We start from the raw sequence: 15,538 nt of genomic DNA, 5'->3' as shown, positions 1-15,538 counted from the left end.
CTTTTTGCATATCCATATAAAAAATTTTAGTATGATAATTATTTGTAAAGTGATTGCTGATTTAGGGGCAAAAGAAGAGAATATTCAAGTCATTTTATTAAAAAAGACATGAGAATGCCTAAAATACGAGGTCTGGCAATTAAGTTCACGAACTTGTTGCAACGATGTTGCTAACCTTTTTTGACATCAGGATTATTCATTATGAATTTGTACCAATTGGACAAACAGTAAACCAAGTTTACTATTTGAAGTGCTGAAAAGGTTTCATGAAAAAGTTAGACGACCTGAACTTTTCGCCAACAATTCATGGCTCTTACATCACAACAATGCATCAGTTCACACAGCATTGTCTGTGAGGGAGTTTTTAGCCAGTAATAAATAACTGTATTGGAACACCCTCCCTACTCACCTGATCTGGCCCCCAATGACTTCTTTCTTTACCTGAAGATAAAGGAAATATTGAAAGGAACGCATTTTGATGACATTCACGACATCAGCTCTGATGGCCATTCCAGAAAAACAGCTCCAAAATTGCTTCGAAGGGTGTACTAGGTGCTGGTGTGGGTGCAAAGCTTCCCAAGGGGAGTACTTTGAAGGTGACTGTAGTGATATTCAGCAATGAGGTATGTAGCACTTTTTCTAGGATGGGTTCACGAACTTAATTGTCCAACCTTCGTATATTTTTAACAGAATGTTAACTTTAGTTTTCATGTGTTAAGAAATGTTAAAACGGTTCCACAGACAAAGGCCAAATAATGCTCTACTGCTACTCAGGTCTGCAATAATCAGTACTAGATGTTCTTAGGTCTGTGATTCCAAGATGATGACTAACTACCTCAACTCTTATATGCCATGGCAATATACTGCAATTATCAAATTGCATTATTATTAATAGATAAATTTTAAATGAACAGGGAGGGGAATACTAGGAATTGAAGTAGCTCTTATGCTGTGATATGTACTTTTTCATTATTACAAAATTATACAAGTAGACATATTATCTCTTAAATCTGTTTTCTGGAAGCCTCTTACATATTAGATTACATTTCATTAATAAGCTAAACAACTCTACATAATGAGTGCTACAAAATGTACATTTACTCCAGTCTTACCAGGTTGGCCTATTGGTCCAGGAATCCCTGGTGGCCCTGGTGGTCCCTGAACACCTATTCCTGGCAGCCCAGGAGGTCCCATTGGCCCAGCTTGTCCATTTGGCCCAACATCACCTTTCAGAAATAAATATAGTTTAAATGTTAAAATCAATAGCAGACTCACTAGTCATTAGGAACCACAATACCCATGTGAACTACAATACCCATATATTATGCAGGGATCTTAAAAAGCTATCCATTTGTTAAGTAAGAAAAGTACATACAAGTACCCAGAGCAAATGAGCGAGAATCCATTAAGTTACAGATTTATAATTTAACTTATGCTGAGAACTCAATTTCAGTGCTTAAATCAACCCCACAAAATAGTACAAAAGAATACAAACCACACGTTTCTTTTACTTGTAAATCATCTTGGGCAAATATCTATTTGTAAGTTTAAAACATATTTTCAAATAACCTTTTTTTAAGGTAGATAATCTTTAACATCTTTCTATTTACTAACTTGGGCCTATGGCCTATAAACATGCTCAAGCCTCTCCCAACACCAGCAAAACACGTCTTTGACCTTTGAAACTTCATTGTCCCTATCTCTATCTGTGTCTGTCCCTTTTACATTTTAAAATTGTACATATACTACAATTCAGTCTTTTAAATGTACACTTTGATGAGTTTTGATGAATATTTACAGTCATATAATCACCACCAAAATCAAGATATAGAAGATAGATATAGTTCCAATTACCCAAAAGGCTACCTGTGTCTGGTTCTAGTGTACTCCTCCCCACACCCCAATTCCCTGGCAACTACTGATCTATTTTAGGTCTTGCAGTTTTTTCTTTTCTAGAATGTCATATACATGCAATCATACAGTATTAGCCTTTAGAGTATATCTTCTTTTGCTTAATATAATGCATTGAGAGTCATCCATATTGTTGTATGTATTAGTAGTTTGTTACTTTTTGTTGTTGGATAGTATACCATTACGTGAATATGCCATGAATTGTTCAACTGTTCACCAGTTGAAGGACATTTGGGCTGTTTCCAATTCTTGCCGATTATGAATCAAGCTGCTATGAACATTGATCTGCATGTTCTTATGTGAAGATTCACATTTTTCTTGGATAAATATCAAGCAGCATGATTGCTAGGTTATGTGGTAAGGGTATGTTTAACTCTGTAAGAAATTGTTAACATGTTTTTTAAAGTGGCTGTATCACTTAGCAGTCTAACTAGCAATGTATGAGAGTTCTAGTTACTCTGCATCCTTGGTGGTACTTAGTATTGCCACTTTTCCTTCTTTTTTTTGAAATCTATTCTGATAGGTTAGGAAGTAGTATCTCATTGCACTTTTAACTCACAATTACTAGATGACTAATTATATTGAAACTCGTTATATGTGCTCATTAGCATTCAAATATCTTCTTTGGTGAAGTATCTGGTTCAAATCTTTTGCCCATATTTCTATTGTATACTTTAAATTTGGTTGTTTCTTTATTATTGACTTTGAGTGTTCTTTATGTTTACTGGTTATAAGTTCTTTGTCAGATAAATGATACGAAAATACATTTCATTTTAATGAAGTGTAATTTATCAGTTTTTTTTTCTTTTATGGATTGTTCTTTGGTGTTGTATCTAACATCTCTTTGATTAACCTATGATCACAAAAATTTCCTCCTATGCCTTTATCTAAAACAAGGGACAATAAAGCACTGCCCATGGGTTAAATTTGGCTTATAGGCCTATTTTTGAACTTCCTGTGAGCTAAGAATGGTTTCTATATTTTTAAAGAATGTAAAAAAAAGATTGTGACAGAAACCATATGTAGTCCACAAAGACTAAAATATTAACTATCTGGCCCTTTATAGAAAATATTTGCTACCCCTGTTCCAAAAGCTTTATCATTTTAGGTCTTATGTTTAGGCCTATGATCCATTTTGAATTAATTGTTGTACAAGGTATGAAGTATGGGTCGAGGTTTATCTTTTTTGTTTTGCTTTGCATATGGATATCCAATTGATATAGCACTTTCGTTGAAAATGCTTATTTTTTTAATTGAAATTGCTTTTGTGACTTTGCCAAAATCAAATTGTGTAAGTCTATTTTTGGACTCCCTGTTATGTTGCATTGATCTATTATGTCTGTCATTTCACATATAGCACACTATCTTAATTACTGTGGCTTTATATTAAGTTTTGAAATTAAGCACTATGAATCCTCCAACTCTGTACTTCTTTATCAGATTGTTTTGGGTGGTCTAGGTCCTTTGCTTTTCCAAATAAAGTTTAGGGTCAGAAACTACTGCTCAGTTTTGCTTGGGAATATGTTCAATCTATGGATCAATTTGGAAAAAAATTGACACCTTAACACAATATTGAGCTTTCCATTTAATGAAAACAAAATATCTTCCCATTTATTTGGAGCTTTGATTTCTGTCATAAGTGTAAGTTTTCCACATACAGATCCTGCTCATATTTTCTTACAACTATACCTAAGTACTTCATATTATCCAATACTATTTTAAATAGTACTGTTTTTGTTTAATTTTTATTTCTAGGTGTTTGTTGCAGTATATAGAAAAAAATATTTTTGTGTATTGCCTTGTATCCTGTGACCCTACTAAATTCACTTCATAATGCTAGGAGCTTTTTTTTGTAGAGTTCTTATATAGAAAATCATGTCACCTATGAATTGAAACAGTTTTTATGCCTGCCTTTATAATTTGTATGCATTTCATTTCTTTTTCTTGCCTTATAGCATTTCATTGCTTTATAGGGCTTCCAGTACGATACTGAAAACAATTGGAAAGAAAGGACATGCTATGTTGCTCCATATCTTCGGGGAAAAGTAATTAGTCTTTTACCACTAAATATATTGGATCAAGTTTTTTTTTTTTTAAGATTTTTTATTGGGGAATTGGGGGAATGGGAACAGTGCTGGGGAGTTGGAGGAAGGGGAACAGACAAGCTGCTGTCCTTTTGTTCTTCAGTCTAGTTGTGGAGGACGTTGCTTCACTGGCCCAAGTTGGCACCATCATTGCCTCTTCCCGGGCGAGGTAGATCAGTCGCCGGCTTCTGGACGGCCGCTCACTGCAGCTGTTGGCCACTCACGCTGCCTGCTGGCTACATACGGTAGCCCATGGCAACCCACTGCAGCAGGGGCTGCAACCTACGCCGTCGCCGGCGACTCACAGCAGCCCAGCTCCAGGTTGAGCTGTTGTTCAGCATCTTAGCTGTGGAGAGCAGTGTCACTGGCCCTCATATGTGGGATCCGAACCGGGGCCCTCTGGTGTCCCAAGCCAGTTCTTAACCATCGCGCCACTCGGCCGGCCCTGGATCAAGTTTTTTGTAAATATCCTTTATCATACTAACAGAATTTCCTTCTAGTCCTAATTTTCTGAGAGTACTTTTTCAGAATAGTTGTTGAATTTTGTCAAATAATTTTCAGCATCTATTGAGATGATAATAAAATTCTTCTTCTTTACACTGATAGAGTAAATCACGTTGATTTTCAAAATCAGCTTTTAAGTCTAAGAACAAACTTTACTTGGTTGTATTGTAGAATCCTTTTTATATGTTGTTGGGTTTGATTTACTAATATTTTCTTGAAGATTTTTACATCCATTTTCATTAGAGATATTGGTTTATAGCTTTTTATTCCCCTTATAATGTCTTTGCCTGGTTTTGATATTAGGATAATGCTGGTCTCATACAATGATTGGGCAGCAATCCTCCCACTTGTATTTTGGAAAAGAAATAATGTGGAACTGCTGTTATTGTTTCTTTAAATATTTATTAGAATTTATGAGTGATGCCACCTGGACCTATAGTTTTCTTTGTTGGTAGGATTTTAACTACAAACTCAGTTTCTTTAATAAATATCTGGATTATCTATTTCTTCTTCACTGAGCTTCAGTAGTTTGTATTTTCAAGAAATTCATACACTTCACTTAAGTTGTCAAATTTATGGGCATACAGTTGTTTGCCATACTCCCCTGTTATTTCTTTAACATCTGTAGGGTATGTAACAATGCCTCCTCTTTCATTGCTAATATTGGTAACATATCTCTTCTCATTTTTTCTTTTTTGGCTTTATGTCCCTTTCTCTTTTTTCTTTTTTGGTTTTTTGTTTTGTTTTGTTTTGTTTTTAGCTGAGTCATCCTGCCACCTGTTGGCAGCTCAGTAGCAGCTCAGCTCAGGCTGGGAATCGAACCAATGACCTTGTTGCTCAGAGCTCACACTCCTGAGCCACTAAGCCACTCGGCTGGCCCCCCCTTTCTCTTTTTAAATTAAATTTATTGGCATATTAGTTAATAAAATTCTATAGGTTTCAAGTGTACAACACTATAATATATCATCTATATATTGCATTGTGTGTTCACCACCCTAAGTCAAACATTCTGTCACCATATAATTGACCCTCTTCCACTTTCTCACCTTCCCCCTTACCCTCTGGTAACCACTAAATTGTTATCTGTGTCTATGATTTTTTGCTGGCATAGAAGAAAACACAGGTACTAAATTTAGGGACCTTGGTCTTAGAGTGAATTTTATGAATTTGACCTCAAAGGCAAGGGAAGTAAAAGCAAAAATAAATGAATGGGACTATATCAAAGTATAAAGCTTCTGCACAGCAACAGAAGCAATCAACAAAACAAAGAGGCAACCACCTGAATAGGAGAATACATTCGTGAAAAACATCTCTGATGAAGGGCTACTATACAAAATATATAAAGAATTCATACAGCTCAACAACAACAAAACAAACGATCACATTAAAAAATGGGCAGAGGACTCGAACAGAAACTTCTCCCAAGAACATACAAACGGCCAACAGATATATGAAAAAATGCTCAATTTCACCAGCTATTAGGGAAATGCAAATCAAAACCATGAGATACCACCTCACACCTGTGAGAATGGCTATTCTCAACAAGACAAGTAATTACAAGTGTTGGAGAGGCTGTGGAGAAAGAGGAACCTTCATACACTGATGGTGGGAATGTAAGTTAGTACAGCCACTATGGAAAACAGTATGGAGTTTCCTCAAAAAATTCAGAAAAGAATTACCATATGACCCAGCAATCCCTCTTTGGGGTATATACCCAAAAAATCTGAAAATATTTACCTGTAAAGATATATGTACCCCTATGTTCACTGCAGCATTATTCACGGTGGCAAAGACATCGAAATAACAAAAGTGTCCTTCAATAGCTGATTGGATAAAGAAGATATGGTACATATATACAATGGAGTATTACTTGGCCCTAAGAAAAGACAAAATACTGCCATTTGCGACAACATGGATAGATCTTGAGATTATCATGCTAAGCAAAAAAAGCCAGACATAAAAAGTTGAGAACAATTTATTTCACTCATATATGGAATATAAAACTGAAAGCAGCAAACAAACAAGGCAAAGAAAGAAACAAAATCTCTTTTTTTTTTCTTAATTAGCCCGGCTAGAAGTCTATCCATTTTATTGATCTTTTCAAAGGACCTCATTTGGTCTCATAAAATATTTCTATTGTTTTTCAATTTTTAATTTAATTGATATCTGCTCTTTTTGTTACTTTGCTCTATCTTCTGATTGTCTTCTTTTTATTTTGTTTTTCTTGTCTAATTTTTTAAAGGTAAAGTTAGATAATTTATTTGAGATTTTTTTACCCTAATAAAAGCTTTTCATACATGAATTTTCTTCTAATCACTTCTTTATCTGCATCCTGCAAATTTTGATGTTTTATTTTCATTTTCACTCAATTCAAAATACATATTTTCTAACTTTCCTGGTGATTTCCCCTTTTATTTATGGTTATTCAGAAGTGTTTTGGTTATTTTCTAAATATGTCAGCATTTTCCCAGATAGCTTTATGTTACTGATATGTTGTTAAATCCATCAATGGTGAAATTATTGTATTTCAATACTTTTAGTTTGCCAAAATTTGTTTGATGACCCAGATTATGGTCTATCATGGTGAATGTTCCATGTGCACGCAAAATGAATGTGTTTTCTACTCTTGTTGGATGGAATGTTCTATAAATGTCAATGTTGAGGAGTTATGCTGAAGAGAAACTCCTGACACTCCCATGCTAGAACACTGTAGATTATATCCTTGTATCTTTATACATGAATCCAATGCCAAGAATGTCCCATGGTAGCTGAATAAGCATGAAAAGACTAGCTGAGCTGAAGACCACCTGATATTGGGCATTGCAATATCCCAATTTTCTATTTGTAATTTTATATTCTCTTTATCTTTGAATAATTGTTTTATTTTTCATTTACAGTTGACATACAATAGTATATTATTTTCTAGTGTACACCATAGTGATTAGACATTTATATAACTTACAAAGTGATCACCCTGATAAACCTAGCACCCATCTGTCACCATACATAGATATTATGTTATTGACTATATTCCTTATGCTATATTTTACATTCCCATGACTATTTTGTAACAACCAATTTGTATTTTTTAACGCCTTCCCTTTTTTCACCCATCCCCCAACATCCCTCCCAGCTGGCAATCATCAAAATGTTCTCTGTATCTATGAGTATTTTTTCCGTTTTGAGAGTGGCCAACATTGTATAATCTTAGTGTCACAAAAATCTATCTTTCCCAGTCTTCCATATTTTCTCATATAATTTTTTCTTAATTTTACTTTTCATACTTGTGATTTTAATTCCTTCTTATATATTGCTCATTGGGATTTATTTAGTTGAGACCATTTACTCAATTACCAACTTTTAAAGACTCTATTCTTTCCCTACTGTCTAATGATGACATTTCTGTGAAATACCAAGTTTCTGTATATACATGAGTATGTTTCTGAACTCTTACTATTATATTGAACTACTTGTCTGCTCCAGTACTGGTTCACAATGTTATAGTTACAATGATTTTGTAATGTATTTTATTATATGTTTGGTAAATATTCAGTTTCAGAATCAGTTATGGCAAGTGCTTCCAAAACATCCCTACTTGAATTCCCATTTGCAAATGCATTATATTTACAGAGAAATTTGAAGAGAGTTGACATCATTGAGTCTTTCTATTCAGACATAATTTATCACCCAATTAATTCTATCCCTTTTCATGTTGTTAATAATAGAGTTTACGTTTTTCCACAAATACATTTGGCACATTTGTTTTATTAATTACTAGATATGATATAGATTTTTTGCAAATTATATTTCAGTTTTAATGTGTTGCAACATTTCCAAATGTACCTTTCTATTTATCACAATGATACTTTTGCACATTTTTCCAGGTACCTGGAACATCCTTCTTTAAAGATTCAGTTCAAGTGTCATCTACAGGAAGCCTCCCAAGGTACCTTAAATGAGACCCTGAATAAAAGGAACATATAACCCAAATTTAATACTTCCAAAGTCATCTTCTTTTTTCTTTTTTGCTTATTCTGATTCTAATGTTCATTCTAAAGCACATTTTATATCTCATATAGGTATTTCCTGATGGAATTAGATTTATTAATTTATTATTGGTCACTGTTTTGCTTTAAATGTCCTGCATTAATCTCTCCTATAGTTCAGTGACTAGTAAGTTCTGATATAGGTATGTCTGAAGGGTGAACTTTTATTGTGATCTGCTTGCTGAGTTTTCGCTGTGGTATATTGATCCAAAACATTAGTGATACATTTTTATAAAAGTTCCTGTTGAAATAATCAGTATCAGTGATAGAACCTCAATTTTCTTATAGTAGAGAGCAATCTCTAAGATCTTCAAGAGCAAAGTTTATGACTTTATGTTTCTAGTGATTCAAGTAGAACCTGGCACAGAATAAAAATATAATAAATGAGGGCTGGCCGAGTGGCTCATTTCGTTAAGAGCTCGCTCAAGAGTGTGAGCTCTGAGCAACAGGGACACCGGTTTGATGACCAGCCCGAGCTGAGCTGCTGCTGAGCTGCCAACAGGTGGCAGAATGGCTCAGCTAAAAAAAGTAACGTTTGGGCCAGCCGAGTGGTACATTGGTTAAGAGTTGGCTTGGGAGCGGCAAGCTCTGAGCAGCAGGGCCCTGGTTCAGATCCCACATTAGGACCAGTGATGCTGCGCCCTCTACAGCTAAGATGGTGAACAACAGCTCGACCTGGAGCTGGGCTGTCATGAGTCGCCACGACCGTGTAGGCTGCAGTGAAGCTGCAGTGGGCTGCCATAAGCTACTGTGAGTGGCTGGCAGCCAGCGTGAGCTGCCAAAAGCCTCCTTGAGTGGCCGTCCAGTTATTGGCGACTGATCTGCCTCACCTGGGAAGAGCACAATGATAATACCAACATGGGCCAGTGAAGCGATGTCCTCCACAACTAGACTGAAGAATAAAAGGACAGCAACTTGTCTGTTCCCCTTCCCCGATTTCCCAATGCTGTTCCCCTCCCCCAACTCCCCAATAAAATCTTTAAAAAAATAATATAATAAATGAAGAATTAAGGAATTACATAGAATAAAATCCCAAATTATTTTCCTTCTAGCACTTCAGGAATTGTACTGGGGTTTATATTTGAGAATGGTTCCTTTTAGGATATGGGGATCCTATAATTCCTTTTCAGGATCAGGTAAATGCCTGTTAAGAAGTTGATACTTGAGGGTAGTATGTTAAGTGACATAAATCAGACAGATAAAAACAAATACTATATTATTTCACTTATGTTTGGAATGTAAAAAACAAAATAAATGAACAAACAAAAAAGAAACAGACTCAGATAAAGAGAACAAACTGATGTTTGTCAGGTAGGAGGGGGGTTGGCGGAGTGGGTGAAAAGGGTAAAGGGATTAAGAAGTACAAATAGGCAGTTACAAAATAATCATGGGGGTGTAAAGTAGAGCATAGGGAATACAGTCAATGATATTGTAATAACTATGTGGCAGGTGTGTACTAGGCTTATCAGGAGGATCACTTTATTAGTTATATAAATGTCTAATCACTATACTGTACACCTGAAACTAATGTAATATCAAATGTCAACTATAATTTAATTAAAAAAGAAGTTGATATTTAAAATAGTCTTTAACCCATTTCTCCCCAACCCATGTCTCAAGGACATTTTTTTAAACTAAGTATAGTGAATGAGTAATTTTTTCCATGGAGACTGCTTGCCACATAGCTTATCAATTGGAATGTCTATCTGCAATGTTTGTGGTCCCTGCTCTAAGCTTGAGAAGATAATTGGTGGGAAACATTACCTGTAACTTTGAGTGTTATCATTTACAGCTGGCCAGAATTATTTGCTAGAAGACAGAAAGGTATTTTTTATTGTTAGTTTCAGGTGTACAGAAAGGTATTTTTAAAAGAGCTTATCCAAGAGGTCCAAATTTCTAGGTGTAAAACAAATAAGTCATGGGGATGTAATGTACAGCATGGGGAATATAGTCAATAATATTGTGATAGCATAGCATGGTGTCAAATGGTTGCTGGACTTATTATCATGGTGACCACTTCTTTAGGTATATAAATCTTGAATAACTATGGTGGACCCCTGAAACTAATATACTATTGTATGTTAGACATATTTTTATTTTTATTTTTATGTATTTATTTTTATTTTTCTACATCAGTTTTTTTTGTTGTTAGCCATATTTTTAATAAAAATCTTTAAAAAATTAAACAATCAAAATAAAGTATTAAATATATGCATATACTTTGACCCAATAATAATTTTTTTTAAAAGAGCTTATCCAAGAAGAATTTATACTGAGCTACTGTAGTTTGGGGCTGTTGCTGACTGAATCTATCCTGGTTAAATTGAACTACACTGTCTTATTGTTTTAATGGTAATCAACCCAATATGTTTCAGGTGCATGAAGCTGCTGAGATTATTCTCTGAGGGCCAAAATATTGACAAGGAGAGTCCAATTCCTTGCAAACAAGAAAGGAAAATACAATTGCCAAACCAGCTAGGTTAATTGTATTCTTATATATATTAATTAGGGTAATCAAAATCAAGAAAGTAGAAGAAACCAACAGAAAAATGAGCAAAGGAAATGAGCAGTCTACAAGAAAAAATATGTATGCTCTCTCAACATATGAAAAGATGGTCAATCTTACTCATATTAATAGAAATGAAAATTTAAACTACACTGACATTAAAAGCAAAGGACCCCGTATATCCAAAGACTTTAAAAAATCAAAAACAAAGTTGGAGGACTTACATTATCTGACATTCAGTCTTACTGTAAAGCTACTGTAATATAAACTATTAGTACTGACTTAAGGATAGTAAAATAGATAAGTAGAATTGACAGCACAGAAATAGACCCACACAGATATAGTCATTTGATTTTTAGCAAGACACCAATGTAATTCAAGGGGAAGGGAGCTATTTTAAACAAATTATTCTGAACAAAAATTATTTGAGATGGATGATAGTCTTAAACATAAAAGCTAAAACTAAAAAACTTATAAACAAAACATACAATATTTAAACTATTGTTTATCAAAATACACTAATAAAAATGAATAGGCAAGCCAGAAAGGGATAAAATACTCCTAAACGTGTATATGACAAAGGAACAGTATGCAGGATATAAAAACATCACTTCCAACTTAATAAAAAGAGAAACAACCCATATTTTAAAAATGGGATAAATATTTGGATGAGTAAATTATCTACCAGTGCATGTAAAAGAGCTTAATATCATTCATCATTAGAGAAATGCAAACTAAACCCAAAATATAGCCATTCTAATTACTAGTATCAACAAGACAAGTAATTACAAGTGTTGGAGGAGTTGTGGGGAAAAAAGACCCCTCATATACTGCTGGTGGGAATGTAAATTGGTACAGTCACTATGGAAAACAGTATAAAGTTTCCTTAAAAAATGAAGAACAGAATTACAATATAACCCAGCAATCCCGCTTCTGGGTATCTACCCAAAAAATCTGGAAACATTTATCTGCAAAGATATATCCACCTTATGTTAATTGGTGGTAAGACATGGAAACAACTGAAGTGTCCTTCAATAGATGATTGGATAAACATGATGAGGTACAGGGGCCAGCTGGGTAGTGCAACTGGTTAGAGTGCAAGCTCTGAGAAACAGGGTCATTGGTTCGATTACCACATGGGCCAGTGAGCTGCGCCTGAGCTGCCGCTGAGATGCCAATGGGTGGCCAGATGGCTCAGCTGGTGAGAGCACGTGTTCTTAACAACAAGGTTGCCGGTTCGACTCCCGCATGGCATGGTGGGCTGCACACCCCACCGCAACTAGATTGAAAATGGCGACTGGACTGGAGCTGAGCTTGTGCTCTCCACAACTAAGATTGAAGGATAACTTGAATTGGAGCTGATGGGTCCTGGAAAAACACAATGTTCCCCTTCCCCAATTCCACAACACTGTTTGTTCCCTTCCCCAATTCCCCAATAAAATCTTAAAAAAAAAACATGTGGTATATATACATATATACATATATATATATATATATATATATATATATATATATATATATATATATATACAATGGAATACTACTCTGACATAAGAAAAGATGAAATACTGCCATTTGCAACAATATGGATGGATATTGAGATTTTCATGCTAAGCAAAATAAGTCAGACAGAAAAAGTCAAGAACCATATGATTTCACTCATATGTGGGATATGAAACTGAAAGCAACAAACAAGACAAAAACTCATAGACACAGACAACAGAAGGAAAGGGGGTAGGGGAAGGGGAAGACAGAAAAGGGTAAATGGGTCAAATATATGGTGATGGAAGGCAATTTAACTTTGGGTGGTGAACACACAATACAATATACAGATGACGTATTATAGAATTGTACACTATTTCAAAACTATACAGTAATACCTTGGTTTACGAGCATAACTTGTTCCAGAAACAAACTACTCGTATTATAAGACATCGCTCGTTTACCACGTTAAAATGTATTAGAAATGTTTGCTCGTCTTGTCGAACACCCGCAAACCACGTTACTTGCAATCCAAGGTTTTACTGTATAATTTCATTAATCAATGTCACCCCAATAAATTTAATAACAAATAAAATATAAAACCAAAATATGTTACCAACACACCTACCAAAATTCAAAAATGAAAAGAATGATAACACCAAATGTTGGAGAAAATGTGGAACAATTGAAATGTTCATACCATATTGGTGCAAGTTTAAAATGGTAAAACCATTTTGGGAAAGGGTTTAGTAGTTTCCTTTACAACTAGCATACACCTATCTTATGACCCAACAATTCTACTCTTAGGAGTTTACCCAAGTAAAATGAAAGCACATATCCATAAAAAGACTTGTAAAACAATATTCTTCAATGCTTTACTCACAATAGCCCAAACGTGACATAGTCTGGTATCCATCAACAGAAAATTAATAAAGGAACTTTGGTATATTTATAAATAAAATACTTAATAATAAAAAAGTAGAACTACTGATAAACACAACAACATGAATGGATCTCAAAACAATATTCTGAGTGAAAGAAGTCTTACAAAGAATATACATACTGTATGATTCCATATGGAGTTCTTGAACAGGCAGAATTAATTTATGATAACAAAATCATTACAGTATTGTTGCCACTGTGGATTTTGGGGTAGGGACTGAGGAAATGGGCAAAAGGGGAATGTCTGGGATTATATCTTGATAGGGGCTTGTTTACACAGGTATTTGCATTTGTCACAATCCAGCAAATGTATCCTTAAGATGTGTGCATCTCATTTAATATGAATTTTATATTAAAAGAGAAAGAATAACCATTGAAGTGTAGTTATGATATGCATGCTTAAGTATTTAGGAAGAAGTATACCGTTGTTTGAATTTACTTCAAAATTCATCAAAAAATAAATCAATGGATGGAGAAAGGGATGGATAGATATGTGACAAAGCATGCATAGTAAAATGTTGACAGCAGAATGTCAACGATGGGTATATAGTAGTCACTGTAAAATCCTTTCTACATTCTGTATATATGAAATTTTAAAAAATAAAAGGTTGGGGAGCCAGCCGAGTGGCTCAGTTAGTTAAGAGCTCGAGCTCTAAGCAACGGGGTCGCTGCTTTGATTTCCACATGAGCCAGTGAGCTGCGCCCGAGCTGAGCTGCTGCTGAGCTGGTGAGAGCGCATGCTCTTAGCAGAGCAGCAAGTTTGCTGGTCCGACACCCATATGGGATGGTGGCTGTGCCCCCCTCTCCCCTTGGCAACTAAGTTTGAACATGGCACCTTGAGCTGAGCAGCCTCGAGCTGCCATAGCGCGGCCGGATGGCACAGTAAGCAGCAAGGTTGCCGGTTTGACTCCCACATGAGATGGTGGACTATGCCCCCCTGCAGCTAGATTGAAAGTGACGATTGGACTTAGAACTGAGCTTGGGCCCTCCACAACTAAGATAGAAAGACAACAACTTGACTTGGAGCTGATGGGTCTTGGAAAAACATAATGTTCCCATTCCTCAATTCCCCAATACTGTTCCCCTCCCCAATTCCCCAATAAAAATCTTAAAAAAAAAGGTTGGCAAAGAGATAAAATGTTAGTTGTCAAACCTAGGTGATGGATTATATGGGTATTCACCGTACAATTCTTTTAATTTTTCACTGTACAATTCTTTTAATTTTTCTATGTATTCGAAAATTTTCACAGTAAAGTGTTTAAACTATACTGTGATACCTACTTAGTTTTACCAGGTTGGCAAAAATCCAAGAGTTTGTTAACATACTCATTTATCAAGGTTGTGGAGAATCAAGCACATTCATACATCGCTGCTGGGAGTGTAAACTGGTGCAGATGGAGAGGAATATAACAATATCTACAGATGCATTTACCCTTCAATTCAAAAAAATCCTATTTATTACTCTATTAAACCTGTATCCATATGAAATCACACGTATATAAGGTTATTCACTATGGTATTATTTCTAATAGGAAAAAAGTGTCAAAAATCCCGTCTAGCAACTAGCAACTGGTGAAACAAACTATGGTATACACAAGCAATTCAACATTAGTCAGCTATTCTTAAAAAAATCAAGATCTCTATGTACTGATATGGACTGATTTCTAGAGTATAATTTAAGTGAAATATGGTGAAGTGAAAATGTCAAAAGGTATTATACTATCTTTTGAGAAAGGTAGGAAATAAAAATATATATATTGGCTTGTATTTGTACGGAGGAACACTAGAAGGATAAATAAGTAACGAAAAATGACTACACATGGGATGCGGAGGAACAGAGTGGATGGAGATGTGGTAAAAGAAAGATGTCTCTGTGTTACTTTTACACATTTATAATTGTATTATCTATTCAATGAAATAAAACAAAAAATATCAATGGACGATGAAAAAAGAAAAGCAGTGACAGAGCGGCAGCACCAACTTTCCAGTTAATGGGACTTATCACCCATAAACTTTCCCAACAGTTTCAATATCTATAATAGTTAAAAGCAAATTGAGAAGGA

At 35.0% G+C, this 15,538-nt stretch overlaps 1 protein-coding gene across 6 annotated transcripts in view; it reads right to left on the bottom strand.

Annotated features, from left to right (window-relative positions):
* Nucleotides 1-15,538, bottom strand: part of COL4A5 (collagen type IV alpha 5 chain) — a 256,477-nt gene that overhangs the window by 58,130 nt on the left and 182,809 nt on the right. For all 6 annotated transcript variants that reach the window (XM_019662461.1, XM_019662459.1, XM_019662464.1 and 3 more), the window contains one exon: nucleotides 1,113-1,226. In XM_019662461.1, the coding sequence (XP_019518006.1) occupies nucleotides 1,113-1,226 (114 nt within the window). The remainder of the gene's footprint in view (nucleotides 1-1,112; nucleotides 1,227-15,538) is intronic.

Source organism: Hipposideros armiger, unplaced genomic scaffold (genome assembly GCF_001890085.2).
Source record: "Hipposideros armiger isolate ML-2016 unplaced genomic scaffold, ASM189008v1 scaffold_377, whole genome shotgun sequence".
In the NCBI taxonomy this organism is placed as follows: domain Eukaryota; kingdom Metazoa; phylum Chordata; class Mammalia; order Chiroptera; family Hipposideridae; genus Hipposideros; species Hipposideros armiger.
The sequence above is the reverse complement of the archived record's forward strand: the minus strand, read 5'-3'. Positions and strand labels throughout refer to the sequence as shown.